Consider the following 20,404-nt stretch of genomic DNA (forward strand, 5'->3'; position numbering starts at 1 on the left):
ACTACTTCGTTATTCCTTTATTTTTGCATTATTTATTTTGTAATTTATGGTAATGTTATGTCTTTACACTGTACTGCTGCTGCAAAACAACACAATTCATGTTGTATAAGTCAGTGATAACAAACCTGATTCAGATTCTGAAATATTCCCCATGAAACCCAAAGTGACAACAGATCTGGACATTGACCTGACATGTTAACACAGTTTCTCTCTACAGATGCTGCCTGACCTCTTGAGTATTTCTGTTTTTATACCAGATGTACAACATCTGCAGTATTTTATTTTGGCCAAACTGAGTAGCAGCGAACAGTTTGCTGGCAGCATCTGTGAAAGGAGAAACAGTTAATGTTTTGAATCCAAGATCCTTTGTTGAAACCAGAGCCTTCATCTGCTTTTGGTGTGTTCGTTGTGCTTGTTCATGCCTTTGGTGACAAAACTCTTTGTTAATGATCAAGACCAGAGCTTCCATTCACTTTGGGAATGGTTTGAAGTGGAATGGAACAGGATGGAATGGGATGAAATGGGATGAGAAGGGAATTGAATGGGGTGTGATGGTATAGGATGAGATAGACCTGATGAAGGGTCTCCCATCTGAAACATAAACTCTGTTTCACTTTCCACAGATGCTGCCTGACCTGCTGAGTGTTTCCAGCATTTTCTGTTCTTATTTCCGATTTCCAGCATCTGCAGTTATTTTTGATTTCCAGAGTTTGAGATGGGGAGGGGTGGGATGGAACAGTTTGGGATGGATGGGAATGGATGGTTTCAGCTGGCTTGAGATGGTGTGGGTTTGGGTGGGACAGGATGGGTTGGTATTGGATAGTTTTAGCTGGGAGAGGATGGATGGTTTGGAATGGTTGAGAAGGGCATAGATGGGACAGGATGGGAAGTTGCAATTGGGAGAAACTGCAGAGAGTTGTGAACGCAGCCCAGTCCATCACGCAAACCAGCCTCCCCTCCACTGACTCCGTCCACACTTCCCGCTGCGTCGGGAAAGCAGCCAACATAATCAATGACCCCTCCCACCCCGGACATTCTCTCTTCTCCCTTCTCCCGTCGGGCAGAAGATACAAAAGCCTGAAAGCACGTACCACCAGGCTCAAGGACAGCTTCTATCCCACGGTAGTGTAGCGGTTAGTGTAACGCTATTACAGCACCAGCGACCCGGGTTCAGTTCCGGCCGCTGTCTGTAAGGAGTTTGTACGTTCTCCCCGTGTCTGCGTGGGTTTCCTCCGGGTGCTCTGGTTTCCTCCCACAATCCAAAGATGTACGGGTTAGGAAGTTGTGGGCATGCTATGTTGGCACCAGAAGCATGGCGACACTTGCGGGCTGCCCCCAGAACACTCGATGCATAAGATGCATTTCACTGTGTGTTTTGATGTACATGTGACTAATAGAGATATCTTATCAGACTCTCCAACAGACCTCTCAAACACTAAAAAAACGATCTCTTGATCTCCCAATCTATCTCGCTGTGGCCCTTTCACTTTATTTGTCTACCTGCACTGCACTTTCTCTGTAACTGCAACACTATATTCTGCATTCTGGTTTTCAGTTTTACTACCTTGATGTACTGATGTACGGCATGATCTGTCTGGATGGCACGTAAACAAAATCTTTTCACTGTATCTCGGTACATGTGACAATAATAAACCAATACCAATTCAAAGTGATGGAATAGCTTGGAATGGGATAAAAAACACTATGATGATGCTGGAGGAACTCAGCAGGCCAGGCAGCATCCATGGAGAAAAGCAGGCGGTCAACGTTTCGGGTCAGGACTGAAGATAGGAAAAGGGGAAGCCCAATATATAGGAGGGAAAAACAGAGCAGTGATAGGTGGACAGAAGAGGGGAGGTGGGGTGGGCACGGGGAGGTGATAGGTAGATGCAGGTAAGAGATAGCGATGGGCAGGTGCGGGGGAGGAGGGAAGAGCAGATCCACCGGGGGATGGGTCAAAGGTAAGGAGAAAAAGGAAATAAAGGTAGAAAAAAGAGAGGCTAGGAAAGGGAAGCATGGTGGGGGGGAGTGTGAGGGGGTTGTGGGGAAGGGGGTGGGGATTACCTAAAATGGGAGAATTCAATGTTCATGCCATTAGGCTGCAAGGTTCTAAGACGGAAAGTGAGGTGCTGTTCCTCCAGTTTGTGCTTGGAATTCTCCTGGCAGTGGAGGAGGCCGAGGACTGACATATCAGTGATAGTGTTGGGGCGGGTGGGAGTTGAAGTGACTGGCGACGGGGAGATGCAGATCGCAGTTATGGACAGAGCTCAGGTGTTCTGCGAAACTAGTCTGCGTTTGGTCTCACCAGTGTAGAGGAGGCCACACTCGGAGCACCGAATGCAGTAAGTGATACTAAGGGAGGTGCAGGTGAATCTCTGTCTCACCAGAAAAGACTGTTTGGGTCCCTGGATGGAGGTGGTGTAGGGGCAGGTGTTGTATGGCGGGGACAATGGAAAGTTCCCAGGGTTGGAGCAGGATGGGTGGGTGGCAGGGGAGAGGAGTGAACTCGGGAGTTGCAGAGAGAGCAGTCCCTGCAAAAGGCACAAAGGGGTGGGGAGGGGAAAATATGCTTGGTGGTGAGGTCCCATTGGAGATGGCAGAAGAGGCAGAGAATGTGAATGGGATAACTTTGGATTGTGTTGGGTCAGGAAGGTTGGGATGCCCACTTTATTCTACGCAGACTCTTGGTTTTACTTTGCTTAATTGCAGTGCTAATTGGGCATCGGATCTGGTGCCGATCCACATCAGGAGATTTAAGGGCAGTGAGGGGAGCTTAATCTGAGGAGTGGTGTTTGAGGAGGGGGTCCAAAATGAGCGCAAGCTGGAGAGGTGAAGGGAGGAGTTCCAGCACTTTGAACTAATAGCTGAAGGCATGGCCACCAATCAGGGAAGATGGACATCTCCCAGGGTGATAGGACTGGAGGAAATTGGTTTATTATTGTCACTTGTACCGAGGTACAGTGAAATACTTGTCTTGCACACCGATCGTACAGGTCAATTCATTACACAGGGCAGTTACATTGAGTTAGTACAGAGTGCATTGAGGTAGTGCAGGTAAAAACAATAACAGTACAGAGTAAAATGTCACAGCTACAGAGAAAGTGCAGTGCAATAAGGTGCAAGGTCACAAGGTAGATCGTGAGGTCAGAGTCCATCTCATTGTGTAAGGGAACCATTCAATATTCTTATCACAGTGGGGTAGAAGCTGTCCTTAAGCCTGGTGGTACATGCCATCAGGCTCCTGTATCTTCTACCTGATGGAAGAGAGAATGACCTGGGTGGGTGGGGTCTTTGATTATGCTGCCTGCTTCACCAAGGCAGCGAGAGGTAAGGACAGAGGAATGGAAAGGAAAATGCCAAGGAAGAGAATTTTAAAATAGAGGTGTTTCTTAATTGAGGGTGGAGAGCGAATGCAACAGAAAAGTTAATCGAACCTGAATATTACTAGCAAAACTCAATTTTGATCCTGACCTAACATTTTACTCTTAATCTCAATCCTTACAGGGAACCACCCTTAAACTTTGTTCAAACCTAAAAACGAAAGGTTTGTGGCTCAGTGTAAGAGTTCTAATACTAAGTTTTGGTTTTAAAGCAGTGAATTCTTTTTCAAAAAATACATTGATATTTAAGTAGAGCAACATCTTTGAACAGGAAAAAGTGCACAACATATTCTACTCCCCTTTAAAGGGCAGCAACCAGTTTGAGTGAGGTGGAGACTGGGAACATTTCCCCTGCTTTTCAAACAGATCCATGGACTATTTCATGTCCATCTGAAAGAGACAGCAGTTGATCTCTCTTGAAAGAAGGCATCTCTTGACAGTGCTCAGTACTGCCCTGGCAGGGTCAGGATTCATTCCACGTCCCAATTCTCACAGGAGTCGAGAGGATGCTAGCCCTCGAGGTAAAACTAGTGGTTTGGATATTAATGATACAGGATTTTGGTGTGTCGATCTGTTCCATCTCCTGTGCTTGCATGAGCTTCGCCATGGGCTCAAGGAGTCTCATCAGGATCCCCCGTGTACTCTCGGAGACGAAGGTGTAGAGAAGGGGGTCCGCCACACAGTTCAAACTGGTCAATAGCAGCCCAACGTGGTAAAAGTGGAACAACTTCTTCACGGAGGAGCAGTCATTCTCAAACAGAGTTCGGATCATCAGGAAGATGTGGTATGGGGCAAAACAAATACAGAAAATGGCAATGGCACTCAACACCAACTTTTTGATCCTTAACTTTTGGTCTTGTTGAATGCTTTCGCTCTTGTTTATTGATGTCAGCACCCTGTGGTACAAGAAGGACAACAGAATAATGGGGAGAAGGAACCCGACAGAGAGACGGTAGTAGTTAACGTTCCTCTGCCAGGGTTCAAGGGGATAATGTTCAAAGCACAGAATGTGGTTGTTTTGATCTTTCACTGTCTCGTTGTGGTTGAAGATGAAAAGACTTGTTCCGATCTCTTTACTCCAGACCAGGACACTGACCAGAACTGCAGCCTTCATGGTTCTCAAGGAATGGAATCTCAAAGGGTAGACCACAGCTAGGTAGCGATCCATGGATATGCAACAGAGAAAGGCGATGCTGACGTAGATATTCTCGTAGAGGACGAGACCAGTGAGCCTGCAGAGAAACTCACCGTGTACCCAGTTATCTTGCTTCAGTAGGTACTGAATCCACAGGGGCAAGCAAGCGAGGTGCAAGAGGTCGGAGATTGTTAGGTTGCAAAGGTAGACTCCCAGTTCGTTCCTCTGCCTCATTTGCAGATAGCTGTGGTACAGTGATAGGAGACTGGTGGGCAGGCTGATGATAAATATAAAGATGTAGACTGCCGAAAACAAGCCCTGGTGGACACTGTAATCTAGACTACAGTTGGTGCAGTTGGCTTCATTACACTGCCCTTGATTGGCCATCGTCAGGGAGAATCAGTTGGTTGGTTGGTTGGTTGGTTCTGATTGGTTCTCCTCACTGCAGTCTTGAAGTCGGAGAGAATGATCAAACTGGTTTGCTTTTTTACGGTCCTCCTAAGGGGTGGTAGAGCAAGGAAAATGGAAAATAATTTATTTAAATAAAACAGGTCGCAGGTTTTGTGTAATTTGGCAAGTGCAAATCTGAACTTTGGAAATACTGCTGAGCTGAAGGAAGGGCAACGAGGAGACAGGAGGAGACATGGATGGGACAGGGGAGAGAAAGGGGAAGCGGGGAGATACACAAGGGAGAACAGGAAGAACGGCAGAAGGGACTCAGCGGGGTCAGGAAGAGATACTGAGGAAGATGTGGACGGGATGCAATAGGGAGAGGAAGACACGCGATGGGGACAGGAAGTGGAAAAAACAGAACAGGAAGAGACGAATAGGGACAGGAAGTGGAGCAATGGGGACAGGAAGAGGGAAAAACGGGACAGGAAGGGGGACAAAAATGATAACAAGGCCATCTAACTCCTGTACATTGCCCGGCTAATTCGGCCTGATCAGCCTTTATCACCACTGCTTCGAATCCCAAACCTGGAATCCCAAAACCTTGCAAACCCAGTTTTGACATTTTCGCTTGACCCCCCCAGAGCCGACAGCTTTTGGGGAGACGATTCCCAATTCCCGCAACCATTTAGGTTATGAGTTGCTTCTGGTCTTTGATTTAAGGATCTGCTCCTCCCAGAAGTGACAGGTTACCTCCATCTACCTTGCCCACTCAGTTAAGCATAGTGCAAGTATGCATAATGGTTATAGCTGTGCATTATAAACCAGACGTCATGAACCTGCCCATAAATATGCCCCCCCCCCATTTTACACCCACACTGTCCAATGTACACCTGTTCCATGGACTTTGCATACCCCCGAGATCTGCATTCCATTTTATAATTGTGCCTTCTGCTTTACATTGCATCTTCTTATTTTTTTTCTTCCAAAATGTAACACTTTGCATCCCCTTTAATTCCCTTTAAAACCTCTTATGTAGGGTCCTCAAAAGCCAAATATACCTCGTCTGTATTTCTCTCGTCAGCCTTTCTGTCACTTCATCAAAGAACTCCATCGTTGGACACAATTTGCCTCTGACAACTCCATGTGGAATTTCCCCACCCGTGTCCGGGTGATTGCGAACTCAACATCCGATTATTGCTTTTAGTATTTTCCAACTGCCAAGGCTAAACTGACTGCTCTGAGGTTACTGATTCTGTCCAATGTATGCCGTGTCTTTCTCAGACACCCTGTCCAACCCACACCCCGATAATTTCATACACATGACCCAAAGTACACACCACCCTCTATATGCATACCTTGCCCAATATACAAACCACTGTCCACGTTATACACACTCTGCCCAATTGGTACTTTGCACCATTTACATCATACCCATTACACACACCTTGCCCAATGCCAATTAACATCCTGCTAATCAATGTACACCCTGCCCACTATACACCCCATACATTGGCCAACGTGCTCATTACAAACATAGTCAATAATTTCACCCACCATTGCACAGCACCTTAACCAATGCTACACCACATCTATTATATGGCCCCACCCAACATATGCTTCATCCATGGTACATTCCCCCACTGAATGCCTTGCCCATTTGTTGTACACCCGACCCGCTGTAAGCTCCATTATACATGGGCCAACAGAGGCGAATGATACATGGCTGGCAGTCCTGATCCTGATCACCAACCCAGGAGGAGCTACCTTTGCCACTTGTGGAAGTTCTCCCTGGAATAACACGGTCTAGCAGCCTTGGGTTTAACTCATTGTTGGCCCCTCGCGTCTTACTCTCCACAAAAGTGCTGATGAAAATTCTTCAACGGGAAACATTGGCAGTGCTTCCCTTTTCCCGGATGCTGAGCATGTCCAGCATGTTCAGTTTGTTTTATTTTATTCAACCTTATTAGGCACAATGGTCAATTCACACTTTTCTTGCAAAATGTCACGAGACGGCGGCGAAGCAGATCTGTGCAAATGAACTTTCTTAATTTGTCTTTAGGTTGCTGAGTCCCAGAGAGAATAGGATGAAATGAGTTTTAAGCCGTTAAAAAAGTAATGCATGATGATTTATAGGCAATAAACTTTAGGTCTACTGACCATGTTTCTGCTGGCGAGCAGGTAATGGGCAAGGTTTAACAGGTTGTTGCTGTCACTGACACTTGAAGAATGGGTTAAGCATCCAACAGGCTGGATGAACTTGCGAGATCGTGGAGAAGGTAGGGAAAAAAGAAATAGCTTCACTATTAAGAGGCACACGCTCCCTGCCCCTTCAAATACACAGTTAGATACCTGCACACACTGTCACACACTCAAGCACACGCTATGTTCTAACAAACAATCTGCTGGAGGAACTCAGCGGGTCGAGCAGCATCTGTGGGAGGAAAGGAACTGTCGACATTTCGGGTCAAACCCGTGCATCAGGACTGCTCAAACCTCCGAGTTCCTCCAGCAGATTGTTTGTTGCTCCAGGTTCCAGTCTCTGGTGTCTACACTTCTGTGTTCTATCAGTGTCTCTTTTGCTCAGCTTACATTGTCCTTTGACCTCTACACATCCATGCTCATTGGCTCTTGGAACTCTTTCTGTGAATACTGATTGAGTTGGATCTTTGCTCCATTATCGTAACCATTTTCCACCACTTTCTCGTGGCCCTGAGGTAAAAGTCTTGTTTTCGTGGTGACTGACGGTTTGACTTTCATCTCCAGTGTCTGAATTCCTTGCCTCCTTCTACAGCGGACGAGACTTGTTAAAGGATCTAGGAACCTGGCCAGCCAGCCTTGTGAGCTCCGAGAGATAAAACAGTACAGAATGGGATCGGCCACGCAGTTTAAACTGGTCAGCAGGAGCCCACAGTGGTAGACATCAAAAATATGATGAACAAAATCACAGCTTCGTTCAAATAAGGTCCGCACCATCAGAAAAATGTGGTAGGGAGCAAAGCAGACCAAGAAAATGATAATGGTCCCAGACACCAGCCTTTTGATCCTGAGCTTCCTCTCCATTTGGAGTCCGTGACTCCTGTGGACCACAGAGAGAACCTTGCAGTAGGAGAAGATTAACAAGATGAGCGGGAGAAAGAAGCCAATGGAGAGGCGGTAAATATTTAAGTTTATGTCCTTTGTGCGCAGGGGATAATGCTCAAAGCACAAGGTGTCATTCTCTTCGTCTTTACTGAGGACTTTGCTGCCAATGAAGAGGGTGCAGACCACTATCTCCTTGAGCCAGATGATGGCGCTGATGAGCAACGCGGCCTTCATGGTGTGCATGGACTTGAAGCTCATCGGGTAGGTCACAGCCAGGAACCGGTTGATGGAGATGAAACAGAGGAAGCCAATGCTGATGTAGATGTTCTGGTAGAGGAGCAGGCCGCTGAGCTTGCATAGCTCTGGCGAGAAGATCCAGTCGTCGTGCTGCAGGATGTACTGGACCCACAAGGGCAGGGAAATGAGGTAGAAGAGGTCAGAGATGGTCAGATTGCAGAGGTAGATTCCCAGCTCGTTCCTCTGCCTGATCTGCAGGTAGCTGTGGTATAGTGACAGGAGGTTAGTGGGCAAGCCGATGATGAAGACCAAGATATAAACAGTGGGGAACACCTTTTGATGGATCCCATGGTCAATAGAACAGTTGGTCATCTTCCAAAGTCAGGCAGAAACTTTCTTATAAAACTGGGCTCTGCTTCCCTGCCGGTAGACTGACTTATGTGATCAACTTTGTCCTGACACGATTTTATTTAAGTTCTTCTTCACTGACGCTTGTGTGACTGTGGGGAGAAGAAAGAAAACAGATAATGTATGAAACAATTGAATAATTTAAAATTACAATAACAAAAAGAGAAAATGCTGGAAAAACTCAGCAGGTCAGGCAGCATCTGTGGAGAAAGGAACAGGTAACGGAAGTGCTGAAGAGTCTTTGACTTGAAACATTAACTGTTCCTCTCTCCACAGATGCTGCCTGACCTGCTGAGTCTTTCCAGCACATTCTCATTTTATTTCACATTTCCAGCATCTGCAGCATTCTTGATTTTCATTTAGTTACAATGACATTGATAATTAAACTTACCGCATTACCTGTCATGTGCAAAACCTCAATACTAGCTCTAAAGCTCGGAGTTATAGGGTTATACAACACTTTGGCCCAACACCATCCATGCTGACCAAGGTGCCTACCTGAGCTGATCCCATTATAAGATGATGAGAGGCATAAATAGGGTAGACAGAATCTTTTTCCCAAGGCCAGAAATGTCAAATACTAAACATGCATTTAAGATGGCGGGGGGGGGGGGGGGGTAAGTTACAGGATCCTTGATTTCCTGACCAACAGACCGCAATCAGTGAGGACAGGCAGCAATACCTCCGGCACGATTATTCTCAACACTGGTGCCTCACAAGGCTGCGTCCTCAGCCCTCTACTCCCTATACACTCATGACTGTGTGGCCAGATTCTGCTCTAACTCCATCTAGAAGTTTGCGGATGATACCACCGTGGTAGGCCGTATCTCAAATAACGATGAGTTGGAGTATGTGAAGGAGATAGAGAACTTGTTGACATGGTGTCATGACAACAACCTTTCCCTCAATGTCAGCAAAACAAAAGAGCTGGTCATTGACTTCAGGAAGGGGGTCGGTGCACATCCTCCCACTTACATCAGCAGTGCTAAGGTCAAGAAGGTTGAGAGCTTCAAGTTCCCAGAAGTGAACATCACCAATAGCTTGTCCCGGTCCAACCACGTAGACACCACAGCCAAGAAAGCTCACCAGCGCCTCTACTTCCTCAGGAGACTAAAAAAATTCGGCATGTCCCCCTTGACACCAATTTTTAATCGATGCACCATAGAAAGCATCCTATCTGATGCATCACGGTTTGGTACGGCAACTGCTCTGCCCAGGACTGCAAGAAACTGCAGAGAGTTGTGGACACAGCCCAGCGCATCACAGAAACCAGCCTCCCCTCAATGGACTCTGTCTACATAATCAAAGACCCCACCTTTGGCCCCGTCCAAATATCTTTAAAACATTGCAATTGTACCCGCCTCTACCACTTCCTCTGGCAGCTCGTTCCACACACCCACCACCATCTGTGTGAAATACTCAGATCCCCTTTAAGTCTTTCCCCTCTCAATTTAAACCTATGCCCTCTAGTTTTAGACTCCCTTACCCTGGAGAAAAGACTGTGACCATCCACCTAATCTATGCCCCCAATGATCTTTGAAGTCACTTCCTTGGCCAAAGACCAGTCAAACTAGTGGAGAAAAATTTGGGACTAATGTTAAGCATTTGCTCAGCAATTTGAGACTCTCCCATAAGAACAAACACAAAGTTCACACGACAGAAACAACATTCGTATAAAACTTTGTAAAACTCTGGTTAGGCCGCATCCGGAGTATTGCATTCAATTCTGGTCGCCCCATTATAGGAAGGATGTGTGTGGGCCAAAGGGCCTGTTTCTGTGCTGTGCTGTTCTATGTTCTGTACGTAACTGGTCCCCTCACCTGTCCTGTGGCAAAGCCCGTGGATCTCACCTGCGGACCCACAGCACACTAATGTCATAAATACTTCCAGATTTTCTCACAACCCAGAAAGAGGCCATTTCGGCCCAGCAGGTCCATGCTGGTTCACTTTACTAATAAAATGTCTCGTGGTATTCAGTTATGGAATCTTAGTGTTATACAACAGGGAAACAAGCCCTTCAGTCCAACTCATCCATGCTGACCAAGATGCCTATCTGAGTGAGTCCCTGACATTGCCCATAATTAAACTAATGGAACACTGAGAATAGACCAGTACAGCACAGGAACAGGCCCTTCGGCCCACCATGTTGTGCCGAACTAATTAAACTAGTAATCAAATGTCCAACCAAACTAATCCCTTCTGCCTGCACATGTTCCATATCCCTCCATTCTCTGCACATTCATGTGCCTATCTAAGAGCCTCTTAAACACCTCTATCGTATCTGCCTCCACCACCACCCCTGGCAGCACATTCCAGGCACCCACCACTCTGCGTAAAAAAAACTTGCCCCGCACATCTCCTTTGAACTTACCCCCTCTCACCTTAAATGCATGCCCTCTGGTATCAGATATTTTGACCCTGGGAAAGAGATACTGGCTGTCTACTATATCTATGCCTCTCATAATTTTATAAACTTCTATATAATATAAGATTTCTTTATTAGTCACATGTTACATCGAAACACACAGGGAAATGCATCTTTTGCATGGAGTGTTCTGGGGGCAGCCCGCAAGTGTCATCACGTTTCCGGTGCCAACATAGCATGCCCACAACTTCCTAACCTGTACGTCTTTGGAATGTGGGAGGAAACCGGAGCACCCAGAGGAAACCCACGTAGACACAGGGAGAACGTACAACCTCCTTACAGACAGCGGCAGGAATTGAACCCGGGTCGCTGGTGCTGTAATAGCGTTACGCTAACCGCTACACTACTGTGCCGGCCCACTAATGTGTCAGTGTATTAGTTTAATTGTGGGTAGTGTTAGGGTGAATATTGGATGAAACAAAAGAATTATATCAAGTGTAGGTTGAGTATGGGTTACTACAGAAAATGGACGTTCTGACTTAGGGAGAAATCAGCTGACAGGCAGTTCTCAGAAACGGAAACCAGGGACTGCCTGTACTTATAGTGCAATGTCCCCACTAGGAAAACATCTGAAGTGTAGTCACAGCTGTAAAAAGGATAGTGTAGAGCTATGAGTGTACAGCAAGATCCAACAGTAATGAGACAAGAGGGTGGGTATAGATGCTCCCCAGCTTACGGAAGGTCTAGTTTACAGAAATACAACTTCACACATATTCTCCCATGAATTCTTAAAGCATTTTTAGTTTTAGATGTTAGTTACAAAAATGCAGATATCTTCAGAAGTTATTGGTAGCAGCTAGTTAATTCAAAAGACAACCAGTTTAAAAAAAAAATCTGTCCACACATAACCTCCCCACAGTAATCAAACATACAGACACGGCGAGAATGTACAAACTCCTTACAGACAGTGGCCAGAATTGAACCCGCGTCGCTGGTGCTGTAATAGTGGTTACGCTAACCACTACACTACCGTGCCTGCCAACTAATGTGTCAGTGTATTAATTTAATTGTGGGTAGTGTTAGGGTGAATATTGGATGAAACATAGTCTTCAAGAACGAAGGCTGACAGTTCACAGCAGGAGGTCGTTTAAGAGATTTGCTTTGGAAACTGACTAGGCAATCTCTTCTATCGATAGAACATAGAACATTACAGCACAGTACAGGCCCTTTGGCCCATTATGTTTACCCTCAACTTCCTATTAAATCTCTTCCCCTCTCACCTTAAACCTATGCCCTCTAGTTCTCGATTCCCCAATCCTGGGAAAAAGACTGTGTGCATTCACCCTATCCATGCCCCTCATGATTTTATACACCTCTATAAGATCATGTCTCAGTCTCCTACACTCCAAGGAATAAAGTCCTAGCCTGTCCAACCGCTCCCAATAACTCAGTCCCTCAAGTCCTGGCAGCATCCTTGTAAATCTTTACTGCACTCTTTCCAGTTTACTAACATCTTCCCGATAGCAGGGTGACCAAAACTGCACACAATTCTCCAAGTGCGGCCTCACCAGCGTCCTGTGCAACCGCACCATGACCTCCCAACTTTGATACTCAATGCCCTGACTTATGAAGGCCAGCGTGCCAAAAGCCTTCTTCACCACCCTTTCAGGGAACCTGTACCTGAGCACCAAACTCCCTCTGTTCTACAACACTCCATGGGGCACTACCGTTCACCGCGAAAGTCCCACCTTGATTTGACTTCCTAAAATGCAACACCTTGCACTGATCTGAATTAAACTCCATTTGCCATTCCTCAGCCCACTTACGAAACTGAACAAGATCCCCCGGTAATTTCTGTTAAACTTCTTCACTGTCCATTGGACTACCGACTAATGGAAAAAAAATCAATGTACGGATAGTTATCAGGAACAAAACCCTTATGTAACCCAGGGACTGCCTGTAGTCAGTTTCAATGATGATGGTCAAGGTTATATATTGGCCTCAGGACACCTGTGGAAACTCCAATCTGACCTTTGAAATAATGCTGTGGGATCTTGAATCAAGGAGCCTTGAACTAACATCACATTAAAAGATAAGGTCTCTGAGCAGGCAGCACTTCCTGAGCACTGGATTGTGTGCACTGCTCTACACTGCTTTGGACCTTGGTCTTGGTTCCTCTCTCCAGAGGGGGCAAAACCTTCCAGGGCACTAATAAAGGAAGACCTTTCTTCCCAAGATAAAGTGGGCAATTCATCTCACCTACACTCTGTGGGATCTTGCTGTGTGTGGATTAGCTGTCACTGAACAACATTGACAGCTGTTCCCACTCTAATCAGCACTGCTACTCCAATTTATGTCTTAAAACACAGACCAGTACAACTTAGGAACAGGCCCTTCGGCCCACAATGTCTGTGCCGATCACAATGTCAAATTAAAGTAAATCCCTTCTGCCTGCACGTGATCCATATCCCTCCATTCCCGGCATATTCGTGTGTCTTTCTAACAGCCTCTTAAACACCACTATTGTATCTGCTTCCACCACCACCCTTGGCAGCCCGTTCCAGGCACCCACCACTCTCTGTGTGAAAAAACAACACCCCACACATCTCCTTTAAACCTTCCCCTTCTCACCTTAAATGCATGTCCTCTAGCACTTGACATTTCTACCCTGGAAAAAAGATTCTGACTGAAAAGGCTTTGGTGAGTAGGATTAAGGAGAATCCCAAGGCTTTTTTCATGCACGTGAAGAGCAGAAGGATGACTAGAGTAAAGGTACGACTGATTAGAGACAAAGGTGGGAAGATGTGCCTGGAAGCTGTGGAAGTGGGTGAGGTTCTCAATGAATATTTCTCTTCAGTATTCACCAAGGAGATGGGCCTTGATAACGCAGAGGACAGTGTTGGGAAGGTTAATGTTCTAGAGCATGTAGATATCAAGAGAGAGGATGTGTTGGAGCTGTTAGAAAATATTAGGACAGATAAGACCCCGGGGCCAGACGGAATATTCCCCAGGCTGCTCCGCGAGGCGAGGGAGGAGATTGCTGAACCATTGGTTAGGATCTTTGAGTCCTTGTTGTCAACGGGGATGGTACCGGAGGATTGGAGGGTGGCAAATGTTGTCCCCTTATTCAAAAAAGGTAGTAGGGATAGTCCAGGGAATTACAGACCAGTGAGCCTTACATCTGTGGTGGGAAAGCTGTTGGAAAGGATTCTAAGAGATAGCATCTATGGGCGTTTAGAGAATCATGGACTGATTAGGGACAGCCAGCATAGAAACATAGAAAACCTACAACACAATACAGGCCCTTCGGCCCACAAAGCTGTGCCGAACATGTCCCTACCTTATAAATTACTAGGCTTACCCATAGCCCTCTATTTTTCTCAGCTCCATGTACCTATCCAAAAGTCTCTTAAAAGACCCTATCATATCCGCCTCCACCACCGTTGCCAGTAGCATGGCTTTGTGAAGGGAAGATCATGTCTCACAAACCTGATAGGGTTCTTTGAGGAGGTGACCAGGAAGATTGATGAGGGTAGTGCAGTAGATGTGGTCTACATGGATTTTAGTAAAGCGTTTGACAAGGTTCCACATGGTAGGCTTCTTCAGAAGGTCAGAGGGCATGGAATCCAGGGAGGCTTGGCCGTGTGGATTCAGAATTGGCTTGCCTGTAGAAAGCAGAGGGTTGTGGTGGAGGGAGTGCATTCGGATTGGAGGGCTGTGACTAGTGGTGCCCCACAAGGATCGGTTCTGGGACCTCTACTTTTTGTGATATTTATTAATGACTTGGATGAGGGGGTGGAAGGGTGGGTTATCAAGTTTGCAGATGACACAAAGGTCGGTGGTGTTGTGGATAGTGTGGAGGACTGTTGAAGCTTACAGAGGGATATTGATAGGATGCAGAGCTGGGCTGACAAGTGGCAGATGGAGTTCAATCCAGAGAAGTGTGAGGTGGTACACTTTGGAAGGACAAACTCCAAGGCGGAGTACAAGGTTAATGGCAGGATACTGGGTAGTGTGGAGGAGCAGAGGGATCTGGGGGTTCATATCCACAGATCCCTGAAAGTTGCCTCACAGGTGGATAGGGTAGTTAAGAAAGTTTATGGAATGTTAGCTTTCATAAGTCGTGGGATCGAGTTTAAGAGCCGCGAGGTAATGATGCAACTATACAAAACACTGGTTAGACCACACTTAGAGTACTGTGTTCAGTTCTGGTCGCCTCATTATAGGAAGGATGTGGAGGCATTGGAGAGGGTGCAGAGATTTACCAGGATGCTGCCTGGATTGGAGAGTACAGATTATGAGGAGAGACTAAGGGAGCTAGGGCTTTACTCTTTGGAGAGAAGGAGGATGAGAGGAGACATGATAGATGTGTACAAAATATTAAGAGCAATAGATAGAGTGGACAGCCAGCGCCTCTTTCCCAGGGCGCCAATGCTCAATACAAGAGGGCATGGCTTTAAAGTAATGGGTGGGAAGTTCAAGGGAGATATCAGAGGGAGGTTTTTCACCCAGAGAGTGGTTGGTGCATGGAATGCGCTGCCTGGGGTAGTGGTGGAGGCAGGTACGTTGTTCAAGTTCAAGAGATTGTTAGATAAGCATATGGAGGAATTTAAAATAGGGGGATATGTGGGAGGAAGGGGTTAAATAGTCAAGCATGGTTTAAAGGTCAGCACAATATGGTGGGCTGAAGGGCCTGTATTGTGCTGTATTGTTCTATGGTTTTTGGTTCTATGGTCTACCCTATCTATGCCTCTCATAATCTTATAAACTCCTATCAGGTCTCCCCTCAGCCTCCGACGCTCCAGAGAAAACAACCCAAGTTTGTACAATCTCTCCTATCACATGGCCTCTAATCCAGGCAGCATCTTGGTGAACCTCTTCTGCACCCTCTCCAAAGCCCCTACATCCTTCCTGTAATGGGGCGACCAGAACTGCACACAATACTCCAAGTGTGACCTGACCAAAGTTTTATACAGCTGCAACGTGACTTCCCGACTCAACTCAATGTCCCAATCTTATCTTCACTACTTCTATTTGTTTCCCATCCTTGCCCAACCTCCTGCTAGGTTTCTGGTGAAGCTATTAAGTCTGGAGTTTCTTTGAGGATAATTGCTTCCAGCTTTTCCACTGATTTCCCATTCTCCGGCACTGCAACCATTTGTTTCCAGAACACTTTTCCCATGATTTACCATTGCCTACACTTCTGTCTGACATTCACCTGGTCCATTGCTTGTAGGATCTCATCAACTGATCATTTTTCCTTTTTTGGAATCACTTCCAGGCTGTCAGGGATGGTCAGGGAATGTGAACGAGGATCACATTTGTATCCACAGCAAAGAAACAGGCTGTTTGGCCCATCTTGTTCCTGCTGGCACTTGATGCTCCACACAAGCCTCTTTCACCACACCAGCATGACTTCCTTTTGACATCTCCCCACAGGTCTTTGCAGAAAAGATCAAAGCAACTGGATGTGAACATAGAACATTACAGCACAGTACAGGCCCTTCAGCCCACATGTTGTGCCGACATTTTATCCCGCTCTAAGATCTATCTAACCCTTCCCTCCCACATAGCTCCCTATTTTTCTATCATTCATTTTTTTCCACAGAGGGAGGTTATAGTGTGGATGATGATCAGGGGCAGCTAGATAAGCACTCAAAGGAAAATAATTTGGAGGGCAAAGACTGAGGGAGTTAAATTAACTTAAAATTTAAATCTTGGTTTATTATTGTCACATAGTCAGACAGCACGAAAACAGGCCCTTCGTCCCAACTGCCTGTGTTTGGCCCAGAGCCCTCTAAACCTCTCCTATTCATGGACTTATCTAGATGGCTTTTAAATATTGCTACTGTGCCCGCCTCAACCACTATTTCTGGCAGCTCATTCCAAATACGCACCACGCTTTGTATGAAGAAGAATATCAAGGTACAGCACTGTATGGATGGCATACAAAACTTTTTTTTTGCATGCCATCCATACAGGTCGTTTCATTACAACAGTACATTGAGGTAGCACAAAGGAAAACAATAACAGAATGCAGAATAAAGTGTTACAGCTACAGAGAAAGTGCAGTGCAGGCAGACAATAAGGTGCAAGGTCATAACGAGGTAGATTGTGAGGTCAAGAGTCCATTTTATCGTACTAGGGTCCGTTCATTAGTCTTATAACAGCGGGATAGAAGCTGTCCTTGGTAAGTGCTCTCAGGCTTTTGTATCTTCTGCCTGATGGAAGAGGGGAGAAGAGAGAATGTCCGGGGTGGGAAGGGTCTTTGATTATGTTAGTTGCTTTACTGAGGCAGCGAGAATGTAGATAACAAGAATTGGACTGATGGGATTGTTCTACAGGAGCCAGCAAGGACTCAATGGGCCAAATGGCCTTATTTTGTGCTGTAATAATTCTGTGACTCTGAAATAGAAATAGTGAAGATAAGATTGGGACGTTGAGTATAAGAGCCCGGAAGTCACGTTGCAGCTGTATAAAACTTTGGTTAGGCCGCACTTGGAGTATTGACTGCAGTTCTGGTGCTTCGGCAAACCAAAGATCTAATCACATTTCTTTTGTGCTTTTCACGTTCTTGGGATGTCCCAGCAAATGAAATACTTGAAATGTAAGCACTGTTCTGGCTAGCGGCACAGTGGCACTGCTCATAGAGCCACTGCATCCCTAGCTCCAGAGACCCAGGTTCGATATTGACCTTGGGTGTTCATGTGGAGTTTGCACGTTCTCCCTGTGACAATGTGGGTTTCCTCCGGGTGCTCCGGTTTCCTCCCACATCCAAAGATGTGTGGGTCGGTGGGCTAACTGACCCCTGTAAATTGCCCCTGGTGTGTAGGATCTGGGAGGAATTGACGGGAACGAGGAGAGAATAGATTACAGGGAAAGTTAAGAGGGAAATGAGATGGAGACACAAGAGACCGCAGATGCTGGAATCTGGAGCAACACACAACCTGCTGGAGGGACTCAGTGGGTCAGGCAGCATCTGGGGAGGCAGAGGGATGGTGGACGTTTTGGGTTAGGACCCTGCGTCAGGGGAACGGGGTGCCTTTGTGAGCCAGGCATTTCTGCCTCTTATCTGGTTTGGAATCCACATGGAAATATAATGTGGGAATTGGTACACGGCAAGATCCCACAAATATCGACCAGATGATCTGTTATTATGTTGTGGGATAAATACCTGCCAGGACACCAGGGAGAACTCTCCTGCTTTTCTTCGAAAGAGACAGCACTGGGAGAATTGACAGGGACTGCAGATGAAGGTTTCCAAAGGAGGAGTCCCATGTACAGCCCCTCCAAGTCAGCAGCAGCTGTGGTCAGCTACACAGCTGAGGGCTGACAACCTGGACCCATCCTGCTGGGATACATTGTAGCCTCACCCAGATGTCCCACCCCTCCAGCACTTCCCACCCACATCTCATCAGGGTTACACAGACCCGGAGGATTAACTGCCTGACCCCCCTACCACCCCCCACCTTCCCCTCCAACTGCCTCGGTTTCCAAGTTTGCACAGAGATTGCCCATTCTTGGGTCGCTCCTGGAGACAAGCCAGCAACCTCTGAGGCAATGGTCCCAGAAGATTAGGACAGAGGACTAAAGAAGGAAGGAAACAACTCAGTCCTTTGATGCCTCCTTATTAATTCTTGGATAACCTTGGCTGATGAACAAAAAAACAAAAGACTGGCCATACCAATGACAGTGAAGGGCAAAGAGCCCAAGACAACAAATTTCTAGAGCAGGTCTCTGGGCACTGCACAGACTTCCTACCACTAAATCTTTCCTCTGAATGTGATTGAGGTGACCTTGCTCAATACAAGCCATAATTCGTTTGCAGGGAATCTGCTGAGACTAATCAGCCTGCAGAGTAAATAAGAGATTACTCATATCTAAGTGGTGCTCTATCACATCAAAATATCTTAAACTGCTGCACGCAAGACATCTAACCAAAGGGAGATCTTCACTGAGGCAGAGAAAATAGAATGTGTGTGAGATTTCTTCTGCCTATGTCCCTGGGTCAGGGATAGAACAGGCTCTGAGTCCTCAGGCTGGAAAGAGGCTGGTTTAATCTTATACCTGGGTGGACTTCGACTTCCGTTGGTGCTCAGCTAATGTCACGGGTAACGGTGCGGTCTCAGGTCAAAGGACACAACTGCCGGTCTTTGCTCAGAGTTGTCCCAAGCGACACGTCAGGAATGTTATTTAGAAATCAGTGGAGAACTTCCATTAGAATGCATCCCTGAGGGACTGCATCCCAATTATCTCTGCTTTGTGCTCACTTATCTTCTGCAATTTGTCTGTTGCATTACAAGTTGTAAGTTATGTAGAGTTTATGTTAATTTATGTTAGTTAACTTATGTTTGTCCTTGTCCTGTGCTGCTAAAAGCTAATTTCCATGGCATTTATATCCTGTGTATGTACGCCTAGTGCAACAATAAATTTGAACATTACCTCTGCAACAACAACACAAAATGTCTCCAGAACAACAGGGTAAACACTGAGTTTTCCAATTTTAGATAACCCTCTACCTCCAGTGTTTTTCCCCTCTCTCCTTCCAATCCTCCCATTTTTGTCCCCTTAACCCCTCCAGCCCCCATCTTGGACCCCCCCCCCCTCCTGGCTCCATACACCCACACACACAGTTCACCCCCTCCCCCACCCCCACCATACCCCACCCACCCCCACCCCCCCCCACCCACTATCTGGTTCTGATTCCACCTGTCATACACCTGTCCCCTAATGGTTCCCACTCTCACCACCTTTACTGATCAGAGTCCAGCGCTGGTGGCCCCGTGTTCCTGCTTATCTCCCTCCAGCAGCCGTCTCACACCTTGCTCCATCTGCCTCATTTTTTCTCCTCTCTCTTTGTCTGCTTCCATCTATTATCCACCTGCCATCATCTTCCAACTCAATCTCCCCTCCCCTCCCTGACACAACCTGCCTGTCATCTCAGACCCTTCCTCAGTCCATCAATCACCTCAGGCTCCTGTTTCACCACTTCCCCTCTCTTCTTTATACTGCCCAACTCCCGTCTCCACTCTCAGCCCTGGTGCAGGGTCTCGACACTGACAATTCCTTCCCCTCCCCTCTCCCCCGACAGACGCTGCTCGACCTGCTGAGTTCCGCCAGCAGATTGTTTGCTGCGACAAGCAAAAGCTACCTTGCGTGCAACAGCTTGACATAATTTGACGTGAAGGGAGACTGTTTAGAAGAAAATAATTATTTGTTGCTTCTGAGTTTGCCCTGATTTTGGGAAGGGTGCTATGAAAATGTACCTTGTTCTGCACACTGCTGCCTCCCAGTGTCAGAAACCCGGGTTCAATCCTAAACTTGGACTGACCACGTGGGTTTTCTCCAGGTACCCCGGGTTCCTTCCGCATCCCAGGGATGCGCAGGTTGGTGACTGTAAATTGC

The 20,404-nt window shown here is 46.6% G+C and overlaps 2 protein-coding genes across 6 annotated transcripts in view; both read right to left on the reverse strand.

The window, feature by feature from the left end:
* LOC127578205 (ovarian cancer G-protein coupled receptor 1) overlaps positions 1 to 20,404 on the reverse strand; it is a 51,970-nt gene continuing 31,566 nt past the window's right edge. For 2 of the 3 annotated variants that reach the window (XM_052029975.1, XM_052030151.1), the window contains exon 2: positions 1 to 5,013. In XM_052029975.1, coding sequence (XP_051885935.1) covers positions 3,844 to 4,902 — 1,059 coding nt within the window. In that variant the 5' untranslated portion in view covers positions 4,903 to 5,013 and the 3' untranslated portion in view covers positions 1 to 3,843. Of the gene's footprint in view, positions 5,014 to 5,966; positions 6,042 to 20,404 lie in introns of those variants that run through there. The other variant, XM_052030057.1, reaches the window with a different exon arrangement.
* The window catches only part of LOC127578001 (ovarian cancer G-protein coupled receptor 1-like), a 24,031-nt gene continuing 8,530 nt past the window's right edge, over positions 4,904 to 20,404 (reverse strand). For all 3 annotated transcript variants that reach the window (XM_052029833.1, XM_052029736.1, XM_052029748.1), the window contains exons 2-3: positions 6,673 to 8,726; positions 4,904 to 5,013 (exon numbers count right to left, since the gene is read on the reverse strand). In XM_052029833.1, coding sequence (XP_051885793.1) covers positions 7,513 to 8,598 — 1,086 coding nt within the window. In that variant the 5' untranslated portion in view covers positions 8,599 to 8,726 and the 3' untranslated portion in view covers positions 4,904 to 5,013; positions 6,673 to 7,512. The remainder of the gene's footprint in view (positions 5,014 to 6,672; positions 8,727 to 20,404) is intronic.

Source organism: Pristis pectinata, chromosome 1, assembly GCF_009764475.1.
Source record: "Pristis pectinata isolate sPriPec2 chromosome 1, sPriPec2.1.pri, whole genome shotgun sequence".
In the NCBI taxonomy this organism is placed as follows: domain Eukaryota; kingdom Metazoa; phylum Chordata; class Chondrichthyes; order Rhinopristiformes; family Pristidae; genus Pristis; species Pristis pectinata.